A 19594-nucleotide genomic window follows, 5' to 3' on the forward strand; every position below is an offset into this window, starting at 1 on the left:
CCTCCTATGCTGTTCCTCCCAGATGGTTAAGAAATGTTTGAAAAGAATATCAACACTTGGAAGTAGGTCATGTATAGGGGATCAAAAAGAAAAGAAGAAGTAAAGATGATTCTGAGCTTCCCAGCCTGGATACCAACTGGGATGGGAAGCTGTTGGAGGAAGGGGGATAGTTTTACAGAAACAAATACTTGATGTGTTCTGTTTTGATATGTTGAATCCCACAACCCTGAGATCATGACCTGAGTCAAAACCCAGAGTCAGGTGCTCAACTGACTGCACCACGCAGGCATCCCTATGTGTTTGAGTTTATTATTATTATTATCATTATTTTTTAAGGTTTTATTTATTTATTCATGAGAGACACAGAGAGAGAGGCAGAGACACAGACAAAGGGAGAAGCAGGCTCTTCACAGGAAGCTCTATGCGGGACTTGATCCCAGGACCGTGGGATCAGGACCTGAGCCAAAGGCAGATGCTCAACCACTGAGCCACTCAGGCATCCCAATTATTATTATTATTTTATCAGACCTATGTCCCAACTTTTGGTTTACAAAACCTGGTAACTGCACCTATACACAGCTGAAAAGATAGGGACTGGAAGGTAGGCATTTTATATCTCTCAGGTGCTGTTTCCTTTCTTAGGTACCCCTAGTAATTCTAAGGTGCTTTCATCTATCTGCTCAAGGGAGCAGATTTTCCCTTGACTCATGATGTAAAGTCTCTTTTGTCTAGTAGAAGGCTATAAAATCCAGATAGCTCCCTAGGGCGACATTCCTTCCCAAAATTCTCATTCACTCCAAGGCAGCAGTCTCTGAGTTTTCTCTTCTGCTCTGTTGAGCTATGTGTTTATTCCTCCTCACAGTCTTGATCACTGTAGCTATATGATAAACCTTAAATCAGGTGTGATTCCTTTTTTTCTTTTTCAAAATTTTTAGCTTATACTAGTTCCTTTGCTTTCCATATAAGCTTTAGAATAATTTGGTCTATAATGACTAAATACCTTAATGTGATTTTGTTAGGAATTGTGTTAAACCTGGATATCAATTTGGGAAGAATTGACATCTTTATTGTATTGAGTCTTCCAATCCATGAACATGGTTTGTTTCTCCATTTACTTAGAGCTTTTTTATTTCCTTCTTCAGCATTTTGTAATTTGCAGCATACAGATCCTAAACACATTTTGTACCTAAGTTTTTCTTTGAGTTATTGTATATTTCACTTTGGTTTCCATGTGTTTATTGTTACTGTATAAAAAATACAATTTTTGTATATTGCACTTAGATCCTGTGACCTTGCTGAACTTACTTATTAGTTCTGTTTTCTTATAGATTCCTTAGAATGTTCTACATAAATCACCACTTATCTACAAATAGAGACAGTTTTATTTCTTCCTTTATGATCTGTATGCTTTTTGTTTCCTTTTCTTGCTGTATTGCACTGCCTTATACTTCCAATACTATGTTAAATAAGAATGGTGAGAGCAGACATCCTTGCCTTGTTCCAGAACTCAAAGGAAAAACACTCAGTCTTTCACCACTATGAATGATGTTAGCTATAGGTTTTTGTAGATCTTTCTTATCAAGTTGAAGCAGTACCCCCTTTATATTCCTAGTTTTATGAGCTTTTGTTACGAATGAGTGTTAAATTTTGGTAAATGCTGCTTCTGCATCATTTCACACTAATACTGATATATATGTAATTTTTATTTTTATATATAATTTTTATTCTTTAGCCTTTTAATATAGTAGGTTACCTTGACTGACCTTCAAATTTTGAACCAGCCTTGTATATCTGGAATAAACTCCGCTTGGTCATTGTGTATGATTTTTACATATATTGCTGAATTCTATTCGCTAATACTTTCTTGAGGATTTTGCATCTTATATTCATGAGGGATATTAGCTTGTCCTTTTCTTTTTTGTGCTGTCAACATCTGCTTTCAGTATCAGGCCAATACTGCCTTATAAAGTGAGTTTGGGAGTGTTCCCTCCTCTTCTATTTTCTGCAATAGATAGGGTAGAATTGGCTTTATTTCCCCTTTTTAGTAGAATTCTGCAAAGAGACCATCTGGGCCTGGAGCTTTCTTTTTCAGGAAGTTTTTCATTTCTACCTTGATACCATTGTGGTCAGAAAACATGTGCTGTATAATTTCAATTTTTTTCAACTGTTGGGATTTGTTTTATGGCCCAGTATATGATCTACTTTGGCATATGTTCTGTAAGTGCTAGAAAAGAATGTGTATTCTGTTTGATGGAATGTTCTATCAGTGTCGATTAGATCCTATTGGCTGATAGCATTGTTGAGTTCTTCTATATTCTTTTGTCATTTTCCGTCTTGTTCTATTATCAATTGCAAAGAGAGGAATGTTGAAGTCTCCAATTCTAATTGCAAATCTCTTTCTAGTTCTATCAGCTTCTGCTTCATGTATCCTGAAGCTCTGTTGTTTGGTGCATATACATTTCAGATTGCTATATCTCTTCTTGGACCCTTTCACCATTATGTAATGTCCCTTTCTGTCCATGGTAATTTTCTTTGCTCTGGAGTCTACTTTATCTGATGTGAGTATAGCCACTACTGATTGTTTGCGTGGCATATATTTTGCTTTTACTTTCAACCTGCTAACATCATATTTGAAGTGAGCTTTTTTTTAAAGATTTTATTTTATTTACTCATGAGAGATACAGAGCAAGCGAGAGAGAGGCAGAGGGAGAAGCGGGCTCCATGCAGGGAGCCCAACGCGGAACTCGATCCCGGGTCTCCAGGATCAGGCCCTGGGCTGCAGGTGGCGCTAAATCGCTCTGCCACCGGGGCTGCCCTTGAACTGAGCTTCTTATGGACAGCATATAGTTGGATGATTTTTTTTAGCCACTCTACCAATCTTTGTCTTTAACTAATGTATTTAGATAATTTACATTCAGTGTAATTTTGATATATTAGGGATTAAATCCGCCATTTGATTTTTTGTTTTCTCTTTATTCCCTCTGTTCTTTCTCTGTTTTCTTTTTCATCCTTTACTGTTGGTGACTTATACCTCTGTTCAAATTTCATTTTGATTCATCTCTAGTGGGGTTTTTTAATTTTTTTATTTATTTTTTCATGAGAGACACACAGAGAGAGAGAGAGGCAAAGACACAGGCAAAGGGAGAAGCAAGCTCCATGCAGGGAGCCTGATGTGGGACTCAATCCCAGGACTCCAGGATCACGCCCTGGACCGAAGGCAGGCACTAAACCACTGAGCCACCCAGGGATCCCCATCATCTCTAGTGGTTTTGATTGTATCTCTCTATGTAGGCTTTTTAGTGGCCATTCTGGGTACATATTATACATACCTAACTTACTACAGTCTACTAGTATCAACATTTTACCAGTTTGAATGAAGTGTAGAAATCTTACCTACCTTTAAGTTCTTTCCTATCTCCCATTTATAATATAATTGCCTTAAGTATTTCCTCTACATACATTTAAAACTACATCAGTGTTATAATTTTTGTTTCAATCATCAAACATAATCTGGAAAACTGAAGAGGAGGAAAAAACCTGGTATATTTATGTTTATTCATATTTTACTCATTCCATTGTTCTTTCTTCCTTCCTGATGTTCCAAGATTCCTTCTGTTATCATTACCTTTCCATTGCAAAAACTTCCTTTAGCTATTCTGTTAGGGTAGGTCTGGTGGCAACAAATTCTCTTAGTTTTCCTTCCTTTGAGATATTTTTATTTCCCCTTCATTCCAGAAAAATATTTTCATAGACCTAGAATTCTGGGTTGACAGTTATTTTCTTGTATCACCTGAAAAATATTTTACCACCTCCTCTGGCCTCCATGGTTTTTAATGAGAAAACCACTGTCATTTGAATTATCTTTCCCTTATAGGATAAGGGTTTGCTTCTCTTTTGCTGCTTTCCAGATTTTTTTTCCCTTTCTTTTTTTCCAGGAATCTGATTATGATGAGTCTTGACATGGATTTCTTTGGATTTATCCAGTTTGGAGTTCAGTCAGATTCTTGAATCTATAGGCCAAATTTGCCAAATTTGGGGGATCTTTAGCCATTTGGGGGGGTATTAATTTTTTTATTTATTCATGAGAGATACAGAGAAGCAGATACATAAGCAGAAGGAGAAGCAGGCTCCCTGGAGGGAGCCTGATGTGGGACTCGATCCCATGACCCCGGGATCATGACCTGAGCCAAAGGCTGACACTCAACCATAGAGCCACCCAGGTGCCCCTAGTGATTACTTGAAATTCTTTTTTAGTCCTATCCCCTTTCTCCTTGCCCTCTGGGACTTTGGTGACATGAATGTGTTAGATCCTTTTTTAAAAAGATTTATTTGAGAGAGAGAGACAGAGAGTAAGGGGAGGGGCAGAGAGAGAATCTCAAGCAAACTCCCTACTGAGCACAGAGCCTGATGTGGGGCTCAGTCTCACAACCCTGAGGTCATGACCTGAGCTGGAACCATGAGTCAGTCGCTCAACTGACTGAGCCACCCAGATGCCCCATGAAGGTTAGATCTATTACCATAGTTCCACATGGTCCTTGAGGTTTTTCCCATTTTCTCAGACCATTTTTTGCCTTTTCTTCAAATTGGGAAATTTATTTTTTTTAAGATTTTTTTAAAGATTTTATTCATTTATTCATGAGAGACACAGAGAGAAAGAGAGAGAGAGAGAGAGACAGGCAGAGGAAGAAGCAGGCTCCATGCAAGGAGCCTGATGTGGGACTCGATCCCAGGACTCCAGGATCACGCCCTGGGCCAAAGGCAGGCTGAGCCACCCAGGGATTCCCTAAAGATTTTATTTATTTATTCGTGAGAGAGAGAGAGAGAGAGAGAGAAGCAAGCTCCACACAGGGAGCCCGATGTGGGATTTGATCCCAGGACTCCAGGGTCATGCCCTGGGCCGAAGGCAGGTGCTAATCCACTGAGCCACCCAGGGATCCCCTCAAATTGGATAATTTCTATTGTTCTATATTCCAGTTTACTGAGTTTTCCTCTCCTACCTCCCTCCACTCTGCTATGGAGCCTATCTATTGAGTTTTTTATTTCACTTGTATCTTTTAGTTCTAAAATTTCCATTTAGTTTTTTTTATTTCTTCTATCACTTTGCTGAGACTTATTTTCTATTTTTTCAAGCATGTTCATAATTGCTCAGTGAAGTACTTTTATGATGGCCTCTTTAAACTCCTTGTCAGGTATTTCCAACTTCTATGTTATCTCTATGTTGACATCTGTTGATTGTCTTTTTCCCATTCAAATTGATAGTTTCCTGTTTCTTGGTGTGGGTGATTTTCTATTGTATCCTGAATATTTTTGATATTTTTATGAACTCTGTATCTTCTTTAAATCTTCTATTTTAGCAGGCTTCCTCTGACATTATGATGGCAGAGGAGGGGAGCACCACCTCATTACTTCCAGTTGGTGATAAAAGTCTAGGTTCCCCACTTAGCTGCCATTGACTGCCTGTGGGGAAAGTGGGACACTTCATTACCACTGAGCAGAGTAGAAATTCAGGTTCCCTATTAGAACTCCACTGATACCATCTGGCTGAGAATGAAAGTGGCACCTTATTGCTGCTCCCCATGTGGTCTCTACTGATGGCAGTGGGTGAGCCTCCTTGCCATTGAACAGGGATAAAAATTCTGGCTTTCCACTCTGCCTTCTCTGGTGGAAGGGGATCCTGGTTGCTGCTAAGCTAATTTTTTATTTTAATGTTTCATACATTTAACAAATACATATTTGGTGTAGATATGTGCCAGACACTACTGTAGGCACTGGTAATAGAGATGTAAATAGGACACGTAAAGGCCTTGTCCATCATGGAGCTTACATTCTAGTGAGGAAGATAGACAATAAGCAAATAAATAAATATTTGATATTGGTTACTGATAAATTCCGATGGGGATGCTATTTTAGATAGGTGGTCAGTAAAGCCCTCCCTGAGGAAATGACATTTGGGAATAGAGCTTAATGAAGTAAGGGAAGGAGCTTTGCAAAAATTGGGATGAAAAACATTCTAGATAAAAAGAAGAGTAAGATAAACCCTAAGGTAGGAATGGATTTGGTATGTTTAATGTATAGTTGACCCTTGAACAATGTGACTGTTAGGGGCACCAACACCCTACACACTTGAAAAATCTACATTTAACTTTTTGTTTTGTTTTTTTTTTTAATTTTTATCTTTGTTTTTTGGCGTCCCTGGGTAGACACAAATGCATATCATTTTTGAATCCCCAAAAACTTAACTACTAATAACCTACTGTTGACCAGAAAATTTACTGAAACATAAACAATCAACACATATTTTGTATATATATTGTGTACTGTATTCTTTTTTAAGTATTTTAATTCCCATTAATGAACATACAATGTTATATTAGTTTCAAGTATACAATACAGTGATTTAACAATTCCATACATCACCTGGTGCTCATCACAAGTGTACTCCTTAATCCTCATCACTTATTTAACCTATCCCCCGACCTCCTCCCCTCTGGTAACCATCAGTTTGTTCTCTATAATTAAGAGTCTGTTTCTTGATTTCTCTCTCTGTCTCTTTTTTCCTTTACTCATTTGTTTTCTTTCTTAAACTCCACATATGAGTGAATCCATATGGTATTTGTCTTTCTGTGGCTAACTTATTTCGCTTAACATTATACTCTCTAGCTTTATCCATGTTGTCACAAATGCCAAGATTTCATTCTTTTTATGGCTGAATAATATTCCATTATATATAAGATGTGATATATATATTATATATATATAATATAAGATGTGATATATATATAATGGAATACTATATATATCACATCATTATATTATATTATATTATATTATATTATATTATATATACCATATATATCCACATCTTTATCCATTCTTCAATCGATGGACACTAGGCTGTTTCCATATCTTGGCTATTATAAATAATGCTGCTGAGCAGCCCAGGTGGCTCAGCGGTTTAGCACCACCTTCGGCCCAGGGTGTGATCCTGGAGACCCAGGATCGAGTCCCGCGTCGGGCTCCCTGCATGGAGCCTGCTTCTGTCTCTGCCTCTCTCTCTCTCTCTCTCTCTCTCTCTCATGAATAAATAAATAAAATCTTTAAAAATAAATAAATAAATAAAGTTGCTGTAAACATAGGGTTGCTTGTATCACTTTGAATTCGTGTTTTTGTATTCTTACAATAAAGTAAGGTAGAGAAAAGAAAATGATATCAGGGACACCTGGATGGCTCAGTGGTTGAGCATCTGTCTTTGGCTCAGGGCATGATCCCGAGGTCCCCCAGATCGAGTCCCCCATCGGGCTCCCCACGGGGAGCGGCTTCTCCCTCTGCCTGTGTCTCTGCCTCTCTCTCTCTCTCTCTCTATGTCTATCATGAATAAATAAATAAAATATTTTAAAAAATGATATCATAAAAATTATAAGAAAGAGGAAATACATTTACAGTACTATACTGTAAAAAAATCCATGTGTAAGTGGACCCATGCTGTTCAAACCATGTTGTTCAAGGGTCAACTGTATATGTTTTAGTGTGTATTAGAGAGAAATATAACTGTCACATCAAACTGATGATTTCACAGATATTGTTGCTTAGGATAAAGTTAAATGTTTTCTTTTTCATTTTTTTCTTAAGGTTAGGTTTCTTTAAAGCGCAGTTGGTATAAGAGAGGTCTCCACATAAGTGGTATGTAAATATGACAAATTTCTTGACAGTATTGAAGTTTGGGAAGCAAATCTGTCTCTGAGATAGATAATGTTATTAGCTCCATTCAGCAGATGAGAGAACTGAGACTTAGGGAGTTCGATTATTTTGTAGGTCACAGAGCAAGTGAGGGAGCTGGGATTCCACATGAGAAACTGAAGGTCATGCCCAAAGTTTAGAAAAGGAAATATGGAATTTTTCTTCTTCCTGGTGGAGTTGCTGGTAGTTGTATACGAAAAAAAATTTTTTTTTGAAGAAAACTTCGAGAACTCTAATGTGTTTAATTAAGCTTTTTTTTCTGTTTGCTCAAAGTACATGCTTAAAGCAATTATATCCCTTACTACCCTCCAGCTTTTAGCTCTAAAATAATCAAGGTGCAAGAAAGAGATTAGAACTTATTAGAGAAGATAGACTTAACTACAGAGAACAAACTGAGAATTGATGGAGGGAGGGAGAGATGGAGGTAGGGGATGGGCTAAATGGGTGATGGGCATTAAGGAGGACACTTGTAGTGATGAACCACTAAATTCTACTCCTGAAGCTAATATTACACTATATGTTAACTAACTAGAATGTAAATAAAAACTTGAAATGTTAAAAAAAATAAACTGCATTTTTCTATTTTTCAAAAGAATTTATTAGAGAAAATAAGGTAAAACACTCACAGTTCTGGAATGCCTTAGTGTTGACAATTCCCTCAGTCTACCCGGAGGCCCTTTAACCAACTGAGATTCAGGTGCTGTCTTTAGTATAGCTGCCAAATCCAGCAGTGCTGATAGGCATTTTATGCCAGAGTAAGCAGACCCAGCCTCCCTGGCCTTGACGCTGAGGGACAGTCTTTGCAGGATTCTCTCCTCAAACTTCCAGGGGAAGCTCTACAGACATCCCATCCTGTGGACTCCTCTGCTTTACCTGGACAGTGACATTCCCAAGCTACAGTCAGGCCACCTAAGAGCTCTCAGTGTTTTGAGAAAGAGAAACGTCTTTATAGGCTTCTGGTTTACCCACATCGTTCTGCCTCTTTGCAGCTCCAAGCATATTTTGGAAGGAGATTTCATAAAGATTTCGAAATTGAGTTAGGATTTCAAGTCTATTGTGACATGCAAATTAGTCCTGCTTGCCCGTTGGCAGCAATGCAACCGAAGTGCCTAGAGACGGGCCATAAAATGAAAACATCAAAGTGATTAAATGTGCCCGAAGAGCATAATCGAGTGCATGAATAAGAGAAAATAAAACAAATTGATTTTCTCCAGTGCCAGAAAAACAGAATAATTGAGAACAAAATAAGACTTTGAAGTAATCAAAGTGAGGAATGTACCATAGTGACATAGAAACAGCCAGTTGTGGGGGAGATTTATTGTGTTTCTGTTATCATTTTTACAACTTTAATTTCATTAGCTAATAAATACAAATCAATTGAAAAATCAGTCAACCAGAGAGGAGGCAGTCCCAAGCCAAGATTTTTATTCACGTCTCTTAAAAGAGGCTGAAGCAGTGATCCTTAATCAATTTTCATAGGTGCACATATCCCCCGTTAGCTGGAAAATAAGTTCTGGAAGGCCTCTCTGCTTTGGAGGTGATGATCTGTTCTGTTCTGCCAGTCACTTTCTACATACAAGTTTACAGATTCAACTTTCAAAAGGGTCACTTTTATACCCCGCCAAGATTTCCGACAGAATGGCCTGAGTACAGCATCTTGGTTTACAAAGATGACGTTTTCATGGCACTGACCAGCATTTATGGTCTTTCACTGGGTCATTCTGAATTTGCATGGTGGTGGCAATGGCAGCTACAGTAGCAACAGCAGGGTTACCCACCACTCTTACAAGACTGATGAGCGTCTGTGGCTCACTGCTACCACAGGCATCACACATGCGCACACACACAATGCTGAAATCTAATCTAAAACCAAGAAGACCCAGCGAGAGTATGCCACCCCTTTGGTTTCCAGCCTGGCAGCCATGATGCTGGGGACATCAGGGAAGGGAAGCTAGGCTGGGAGACTTCTCATGCTGACTGTAGCAGTAGAGCACTGGGGACAGCAAGCTGTGCTGGGACCCGTGTTGGAACATCAGACAGCAAACATGAGATCAATGCAGAACTATTTTTATAGCTCCTCCAAGGAAAGAATCCGTCCACCCTACTCCTCAGCTGTTCATGACTGAGCTCAATGGCCCTTCACCTCAGGATCCGCTGTGGTGGCTAGTGTGACTCGGATTGCAGTTTTTCCTTTCACAGACCCTTGAGCTGCTCTGGAAGCTGTTGGCACTTCCAGATGTTCATGACACACCCTACCTTCAGGGCTTCACAGTTAGCAGCCATGACTTTGTCTCCAGTAAAGGTCTTTGGGACCATTGGGACTGTAAACCAGGGTGTACAGAAGTAGTTGGTGGTGCCAAGACTGGCACTACTTGTTGGCACAATCAGGATGGCATGGTTAATAGATTGTGCCTGCCAGGCAATTTGTGATGAAAAATTTATTTTACAGGAAGCACCTAGATACTGAAAGCACTCTGACCTTCTGGTGGTATCCAAGGCCTAATCATGATGTGCCTTGGGGTAAACAGGGAATGTTAGCATTTAGCCCCTTGGTGCAAGAGAAGGAGAGTTTATCTCCAGTTCGGGCCTAAAATCCCAGCTTCCATTTCCCACTGGTGTTTGGGTGGAGCAAACTGGAGCAAATGGATTTCACAACTCTTAAAGCATTATACAGATGTAAGGCTGTATTCTTCTTCCTGCCACTGCTATTCCCATTATCTTGGATTTCCCAGCCCAGAATTTTTGTCTGAAAAAGAAATATGGAGAAAGCACATGGACAAAGGAACCTGGAGTTGTGACTCCAAAATGCCTGGGAGGCATTGCCCTGCCCAGGAGATAAACCACTCCAGGCCAAGCTCCACAGGCTGGCTGGCAGACAAGCAGCCCACTCCTGTGATGTCACCTCTACAGTTACTTGTGCCTATCCCTCCACATGGAGCCAGCAGATTTAGGCACAGGAGGGGAGAAAAAATGAATCATAAGCTATTTTAGAAATTGCTTTGATTCTGTTTGAAGTTGCAGTAGTCCCTTGCAAGCTAAGACCAGAGCACCCTAGCCATCAGAGTAGTATCTTTTAAGTGCCGATATCCTACAGATGCCAGAAGCTTGGTGGGATTAATCCACAGCCTCAGGTTCTAATTCAGGTCAGAGGCAGACAAATGGTAATTGGTGATTATATTTAATTGTCACTGAAAGGCTTTCTGGTGACAAGAGGGATCTACATTCTAAGGCAAGCAATACAGTTGACAATTAAGAGCTAAAATTAAATCAGCGTTCCATATCAGCACATGCCCACGGCTTCATAGAAATCCTTTGTTCTGCCATTGTTCCCAGGTAGAGAGTGAGAACCCCCTCAAACATGGTTGTGATGGGGCAGCAGGTAGAAAACTTCCTTTAGCCCTAGATCAAGCTAGATGGACCTCCTCCCCATCTTAAAATTATTCAGAGGCTCCCCATGGCCTCTAGGATAAGGCCACAGCCTTCTAGGCCCTTGATGATCTGGCCTCTGGCCATCTCTCCAACCTCATTGCCCCCTTCCCTGACCATCATCCTGTGGTCTGGCCACAAAAACTTTGCTGTTGCCTTTACCTATCCAGTTGTGCCTGGATCATTCTCTCTAGCTTTGCCCTTGAAGATGCTGCCTCTTCTGTGAAGCCCTCCATACCCTCTCTGTATGTCCTTGGCACTCTGTACACACTGATATTTTATCACCTTGTTAGGGAACATGATGTGTTTGTCTCCATATATGCCTTCCCCACTAGACTGAGAACTTGAGGGCAAGAACTGTGTTTTGTTCTCCCTTGTGACCTGAGCACCTAGCACAGGGCCAGCCCAATGTAGACTTCAATAAAGGCTTGTGAAATAAATGGACACAGATGGGGACCAGGTTGGGTTGAGGGAGCTGGATGGCAGGGGGTCAGGGGTGGGGGGCACCATTCAAGGTTCTCAGATACTAGAAGCAGCAGAGAAGCCTGGGTACCTGCTGTCTAAGAGCAATCCCTACAGTGATTTTTCCCACAATGTGCCTCTGTGTGAGAGACAATTTGAGATGACACAAAGATATTTTTCACTTTAATAGTTGTATTCATTTTAGTGTAGGTTTTAAAATATACTAAGCAGAGGTGCCTGGGTGGCTCAGTCAGTTAAGTGTCTACCTTTGGTTCAGGTCATGATCCCAGAGTCCTGGGATTGAGCCCCATGTCTGGATCCTTGCTCAGCGGGGAGTCTGCTTCTCCCTCTCCATCTGCCTCTTCTCTGGCCCATGCTCTCTGTCTCACATGCACACACTCTCTCTCAAATAAATAAATAAAATATTTTTTAAAACTTAAAAATAGGAACGGCTGGGTGGCTCAGCAGTGGAGTGTCTGCCTTTGGCTCAGGGCATGGGGCAGGGAATTGAGTCTGGGGTCTGGGAATTGAGTCCTGCATCAGCCTGGGATCTGGGAATTGAGTCTTGCATCAGCCTCCCTGTGAGGAGCCTGCTTCTCCCTCTGCCTATGTCTCTGCCTCTCTCTGTGTGTCTCTCATGAATGAATAAATAAAATATTTTTTAAAAAAAACAAAGGACTGGTATCAAAATATACAAAGAACTCTTAAAACTCAACAATAAAGAAAACAACAACCCAATTAACAAATGGGCCAAAGACCTTAATAGACACCTCACCAGAGAAGATAGACAAATGGCAAGTAAATGTATGAAAATATGTTCACTATCCTGTCACTAAGGAATTGCAAATTAAAACAATGAGCTACCACTATATGCCTATTAGAATACTTAAAAACCAAAACACTGACAACACCAAATGCTGGCAAAGATGTGAAACAACAGGAACTCTCATTTTTGCTGGTGGGAATGCAAAATGGTACAACCACTTTGGAAGACAAGTGGCAGTTTCTTCCAAAGGTATCACACATATGATCCAGCAATTGCACTCCTTGCTGTTTACTCTAATAAATTAAAAAACCCATGTCCATCCAAAAACCTGCATTTTAATATTTATGGCCACTTCATTCATAATTGCCAACACTTGGAAGCAACCAAGATGATCTTCAGTAGATAAGTGAATAAACAAACTATGGTACATCCAGACAATGAAATATTTTTCCACGCGAAATACAAATGAACTCTCAAGCCAAAAAGACGTGGAAGAAACTTAAGTGCATACTGCTGAGTGAAGGAAGACAGTCTGTAAAGGCTGCATACCATATGATTCCAACTATATGCTGCACAGGATTTTCAGGGCAGTGAAACTACTCTGTATGATACTGGAATGGTGAATACATATCATAATACACTTGTCAAAGCTCATAGGATTGTACAACACCAAAAGTGAACCCTCATATAAACTACGGATTTTACTTCATAATAGTGTATCCAGGGCAGCCCGGGTAGCTCAGCAGTTTAGTGCCGCCTTCAGCCCAGGGCCTGATCCTGGAGTCCCGGGATCGAGTCCCACATCGGGCTCCCTGCATGGAGCCTGCTTGTCCCTCTGCCTGTGTCTCTGCCTGTGTGTGTGTGTGTGTGTGTGTGTGTGTCTCATGAATAAATAAAATCTTGTAAAAAAATAAAAAAAAATAGTGTATCCATATTCATTTATCACCTATAACAAATGTACCATGCTAATGCAAAATGTTGATAATAGGGGACACTGCCTGTCAGGGGAGACAAGAGGCAGGAGGATGTGAAAACTCTTAGTACTTTCTGCTCAGTTTTTCTGTAAACCTAAAGCTGCTTTAAAAAATAAAGTCTAGGGGATCCCCGGGTGGCTCAGGGGTTGGGCACCTGCCTTCGGCCCAGGACGTAATCCCTAGAGTCCCAGGATCAAGTCCCACGTCTGGCTCCCTGCATGGAGCCTGCCTCTCTCTCTGCCTGTGTCTCTGGCATTCTCTCTCTGTGTGTGTTTCTCATGAATAAATAAAATCTTTAAAAAATAAAAATAATAAATAATAAAAAATAAAGTCTAATAATTTAAAAAAAACAACAACTCAAGAGAGTACTCACCAGCACCTAGTGCTTGGTAAAGAATGGATACTCCATAAATGTTGATGGAATAAATACATGAACAAATGAATCAATCAGTTGGTGAATCAATGGAACCCAGGCCCTCAATTCAGTATTCCTTCTTCTATATCAGAGGTAGGATGATGATACAATAATATATTATCCAAACCAAGATATTTGAAGATGAAATGGGGTGTTGTGAATATAAGTCAGAACTGTCCCAGAGATAACTCAGAGATCACAAACCCGGAGCCCATGAGCCACATCTTGCCTCCAAAATTGTTTTATTTGGACTCACCTACTGATATCTTAAAAAGTGTAAAGCAACTGTCCATATTTAACACTGTGGAAACTTTGCATAAAAATGGGAATTTCTGCCTTTTCTTGGAAAATGGAAAGATCTGGTCACACTGGGCCTACTTTCCTGTACAGCAATAAATGTCTGGGATTGAGTCACAGCTGTTCTTCTCTTTGCCGCAAACCCCACCATTCCCTGTTGTATCTCCTACCCTAGGCCAAGTGTGAATTTCCATTTATCATTTCACTTACAATGCTTTGGTTTTATTTTCATTTGTAATAGAATTAAGAAGAAAGGGAACTATTTCTTATATTCATGTCATGATTCAAAATAAGAAAAACAAAAGATCAAGAAGGCTCCATACATCTTGCCCCCAATCTGTTTGACTCACATACAGTGCATTCTTGGCCTCTATAAGCATTTGTGTTTGCCTCCTCTGGTCTGTACTCTGTGTCTCCCCAAGCCCCAAACCATGCTGGCCTTTAGAATTTTCTCAGGCTGCCACCCACTGTTGGAAAAGCTAGACATGAGGAGGAAACAATGGGCATTATTTAAGCATACATTTTTATTGTTACCCAAACTCAGTATTGCTCATCATCAACTTTTGGCGGAAATTATTTCTGTTGTTTTTCTTAATTGCCTCCAAATGTAACTGGAGAGTTAGACAAAGCAGCAGAGTACAGCACCCACCTTTCCTTTCTGTGTACATGTGTTGTTGGAATTCTTGGACATGGAATTTTGTTTATCCATGCATTCACTCATTCATCAAGCTCTGGCTACACTTAGAAGGACTCCTAGCTTCAGCATCGGGATTCCCTCTAGGTTTTCCTCAGTAAATGTAACATATCCTTGCAAAGGCCCACATGGAGATAGGAAAGTATGGATGGGGCACACTTAAGCTAAGGTGTTGGACTCTATTCATAGATAGTGAGGAGCTGCTGAAGGATTTTTGGAGCAGGGGAGGCATGTGATCACAGCTAGCAATTGTATGGGGGACAGCTCCAGAGGCTGGGGCACCAGTGAAGAGGCAATAACAGTTCCCTAAGTGATGAGAGATGTGACTAAGTTGGAGACAGTGGAATGGAAAGGAGAGGACAGAGTTGAGAGGCATCTTGAGGTTAGGGTTGGCAACTCATTAGCTGTGAAGGAAGCTTGAACTAAGAGATGAAGAATCAAAGATTGTCCAGAGATGATGAGCTTCAGGCTTTAAAACATCAAAAACATGATCTGAAAAATTAACTTTTGTTTTGCAAGAGTTAAGAGAATGAAAAGAAAAGTTACATACTGAGATAAAATATTCGCAAATCATATGTCTAACAACAGCTTTGTATCTAGAATATATAAAGAACTCTCCAACCTCAACAGTAAAAAAAAAAATCCAATTAGCAAAAGACATAAAGAGGACATACACAGACGGCAAATAAGCACATGAAGATATTCAGTATCATTAGCCATTTGGAAAATGCAAATGGAGACCACAATGAGAGATCTCTACACACCTATTGGAATGGCCAAAATAAAAACTAGTGACACCACCAAATGCTGACAAAAGTGCTGGGAAAATGGAGAGCCTGGGTAGCTCAGTTGGTTAAGCAGCCGAGTCTTGCCGAGCCTTGCTTTCAGCTCAGGTCATGATCTCAGGGTCCTGAGATCGAGCCCCAAGTCTGGCTCTGTGTTCATTGAGGAATCTGCTTGTGCATACTCTCTCTCCCTCTGCTTCTGCCCCTCCCCCTGTCCTCTCTATCTCTCTCTCTCTCTCTCAAATAAATAAATAATTTTTTTAAAAAATGCTGGGAAACTAGATAGCCCATATATTGCTGATGGAAAATGGTATGACCATTCCAGAAAACTAATGGTATGACCACTCCAGAGAACAGTTTGACAGTTTTCAAACCAAACATACAGCTACATATAAACCAGCAACTGCACTCTTGGGCATTTATCCCAGAGAAATGAAAACTACATTCACACAAAAACACATACATAGATGGTCATAGCAGCTCTATGTGTAATAGCCCCAATCTAGAAACAATCCAGATGCCCTTCAGCACACGAATGGTTAAACAGACTCTGGTGCATCCAGACCATGGAATCCTTCTCTGTAGTAAAAAGGAACAACAACTTAAATGGATCTCAAGGGCAGAATACTGCATGAAGAAAGCCAATCTCAAAAAGTTATATACAAAATTATAGAACTGAAGACCAGATTAATGGTTGTCAAAGGTCAGGGATTAAAGGGAAGTTACTGTAACCAGGTAGCATGAGGGAAATCTTTATGATGATGGAATGAAGTTCTGTATCTTCTTGTGGTGGAGATTACACAAATGTATATGTGATAAAACTGCAATGAACTATACACTTACAGACACATACACACGCACAAGTGTGTGTGTGTAAAACTGATGAAATCTGAATGTGGTCTGTGATGTTGTACCAATGTCCATTTCCTGGGTTTAATATCCAATAATCATCATGAAAGATGTTGCCGCTTGGAGAAACTTGATGAAGGGTACCTCCTGGTATCTTTTGCAACTTCCTATAAATCTATAATAATTTAATAATTAAAAGGTTAAGTACTGGGGATCCCTGGGTGGCGCAGCGGTTTAGCATCTGCCTTTGGCCCAGGGCGTGATCCTGGAGTCCCGGGATCGAGTCCCACGTCGGGCTCCCGGCATGGAGCCTGCTTCTCCCTCCTCCTGTGTCTCTGCCTCTCTCTCTCTCTATGTCTATCATAAATAAATAAATCTTTAAAAATAAATAAATAAATAAATCTTAAAAAAAAAAGGTTAAGTACACCTCGAAAAAGGAATAAACTGCTCATACTCCTAAAAGATTTCATGACAGGCATGGGCATTATACTGCACAAAAGAAGCCAGTCCTAAAAGGTTATATGCTCTTTAAAAATTCCATTCACATGACATTCTCAAAAAAGCAACACTGAGGGATGACTGGGTGGCTCAGTTGGTTAAGCATCTGCCTTCCACTCAGGTCATGATCCCAGGGTCCTGGGATTGAGCCGCACATGGGGCTCCCTGCTCAATGGGGAGTCTGCTTCTCCCTCTCCCTCTGCCCCACCCACCTCCTCCCTGCTTGTGCTTTCTCTCTCACTCAAATAAATAAAAAATATTTTAAAAATCATAAATAAATAATTAAATAAATAAATAAAATCTTTTTTTTAAAAAAGGCAACACTTGGGACCCCTTGATGGCTCAGTGGTTGAGCATCTGCCTTCGATTTAGGGCATGATTCCAAGGTCCAAGGATTGAGTCCCACATCAGGCTCCCTGTAAGGAGCCTGTTTCTCCCTCTGCCTATGTCTCTGCCTCTTTCTCTCTGTGTCTCTCATGAATAGTAAATAAAATCTTTTAAAAAATGAAAATGAAAGGCAACACTTATAGTGATGGAGAATAGGTCAGTGATTGCCAGGTGTTAAGAGGCAAAGGAGAGGATGTGACTGCCAAGGGATAGCACAGGGAATTTTGGAGTGTAATGGGACTGTTCTGTGTCATGAATATGTGTGTTAAGAATCATAGACCTACACATACAAATCAAGTCAATTTTCCTACACGTTAATTTAAAATTAAAAATATGGGACACCTGGGTGGCTCAGCGGTTGAGCATCTGCCTTTGACTCAGGGCATGGTCCTGGGGTCCCGAGATTGAGTCCCACATCAGGCTTCCTGCATGGAGCTTGCTTCTCCCTCTACCTGTGTCTCTGCCTCTGTGTGTGTGTGTCTGTCATGAATAAATAAATAAAATCTTTAAAAAGAATTAAAAATAAAACTAGAGGGCCACCTGGCTGGCTCAGTCAGAAAAGTATGCAGCTCTTGATCTCGGGGTCATGAGTTCAAGCCCCATTTTGGGTATAGGAATGACTAAAAAAAATAAATAAAACCTTAAATACATAAATGAGATTAGATAGGCAAGTGGGTGCTAATGTGTTTTTTCCTTTCCTTCCTCCATTTATTGAGCACCTGCTATGTGTGAGGCATTTTGCTAGACTTTGGTGATCAACCAAAAGTAAGACAGCCCAGGTCCCTGCCCCCATGGAGCATTCTTCCTGTTTAAAGGAGAAATGGTCAGGAGGGTCTGGAGCCCAGTGTTTGCCTGGGGAAGTGGGGCAAGGAGAAGGCTGTGGAGAGACCAAGTAAGCAAATTTTTCATTCCTAAAGCTTAGTCGTGTAGGATTTCAAGTGCTCACTTTTTCCTAAAAGACTCTTAGGCCTGAAGGCAGGGGAAAGCCCCTAGTTCATATTTCACAAGTGATCACAAGAGAAAATGCTAGGAGGGTTGTGCCTAGCTAACACAGGAAGACAGTTGACGGTGGTGGAAGATTTGATGGTTAGTGAAGAGCAAACTCTAAAGTTGCCTGAATGTGTGTGTGTGCATGAGAGGGGCTTACAACCGTTGTTTATCTCATGACTCTGTGGATTGGCATTTGAGCTGGGCTCAGCTGGGCGGTTCTTCTGCTGGTTTGGGCTGGGTTCACCCAGCACTGCCATCAACTGGCTGCCAAAGGCCTTGCTCACTCGCTCACTCGTCTTGTGGGTAACTGGTGGTTGCCAGGGCAACTGAGCCATATGGCTCCATCCAGCAAGCTAGCCTGGGCTTGTTCGTAGCTTGGGGTCTCTGGGTTCCCAAGAGCAGTAAGAGAACAAGCCCCAAAGTGCGAGTACTTTTTTTCTTAAAAACAAAACAAAACAGCTTTATTAAGGTGTAATTCACATATGTTACCTGAATTTGAATTTTGTTTTCTCTCCTGTTTTCAGGGAATCTGAAGCATGTGGTCTAGTTGACAAAAAGAGATCAGGTTTCCAGAGCCGAAGAGCAGTGCCTGTAATGAAGACAGTGTGTTTATGCGAGCAGTGTGTGGAATTTGTGACTGCAGGGGAAATTTGGAAGAAATTACTTCCTGAAACTTTCCAAGGGGCACCAAGTGGCAACTGGCCTCCTGGGGTGAGGCAGGCAGGCACCCCAGAGGCCTCAACTAGGCCTAGGGGAAGAGAGATTTCCAGCATTTAAAGTGTTTATTTTTTAAAAACACACAAATGCCGTTTTTAATCTTTGAAAATTATTTTTAAGCGAGTTGGGGAGGGGGTATTTTTATTTTCTTAAAGGAGACATCAGAAGCTGGAGAAAAGTGTAGAGCTTTGGTCACTGGTTTGCTGGGTGAGGGGAGCCAAGAGACAGGGTTTGGGCCTCAGGACTATCCAGATGGAATCTCAAGGGAGAAGGGACTGATCAGCAGACTGGGAGGTGGGGAGAAATCTGTGTTGTTTTTAGGATTATGAATCTATTTTGTTTTTTAATAAAATTTTTGAAAACCTACCTCTTTGTCCTATTGTCCTCATTTAGAGTGCCACTGACAACACATAGAGTTCTAAACATTTTCTCTCACCCAAGTATCAAGAGTAACACTGCTGCTTCCATGTTTTGTTCTGCCCAGCCTGGGAGGCTGACTGAGTGCTGGATCCTACCCTCCACCCCCTCCCTCACTGAGGAACTAGTGCGTCCCCCTCCACGTCCTGGTGACAAACGTCCAAGCTCTGTCCAGCGCTG

At 40.8% G+C, this 19594-nt stretch overlaps 1 protein-coding gene across 5 annotated transcripts in view; it reads left to right on the forward strand.

Moving 5' to 3' along the window:
• Positions 1 to 19363, forward strand: part of HDAC8 (histone deacetylase 8) — a 218308-nt gene extending 198945 nt beyond the window's left edge. For all 5 annotated transcript variants that reach the window (XR_012026594.1, XM_072817518.1, XM_072817522.1 and 2 more), the window contains one exon: positions 18805 to 19363. Coding sequence is in view for 4 of the 5 variants with exons in the window: in XM_072817518.1 (XP_072673619.1) it covers positions 18805 to 18827 (23 nt within the window). In the remaining variant the exon portion in view is untranslated. The remainder of the gene's footprint in view (positions 1 to 18804) is intronic.
• Positions 19364 to 19594: the final 231 nt, after the last annotated feature.

Source organism: Canis lupus, chromosome X (assembly GCF_048164855.1).
Source record: "Canis lupus baileyi chromosome X, mCanLup2.hap1, whole genome shotgun sequence".
Taxonomy (NCBI): domain Eukaryota; kingdom Metazoa; phylum Chordata; class Mammalia; order Carnivora; family Canidae; genus Canis; species Canis lupus.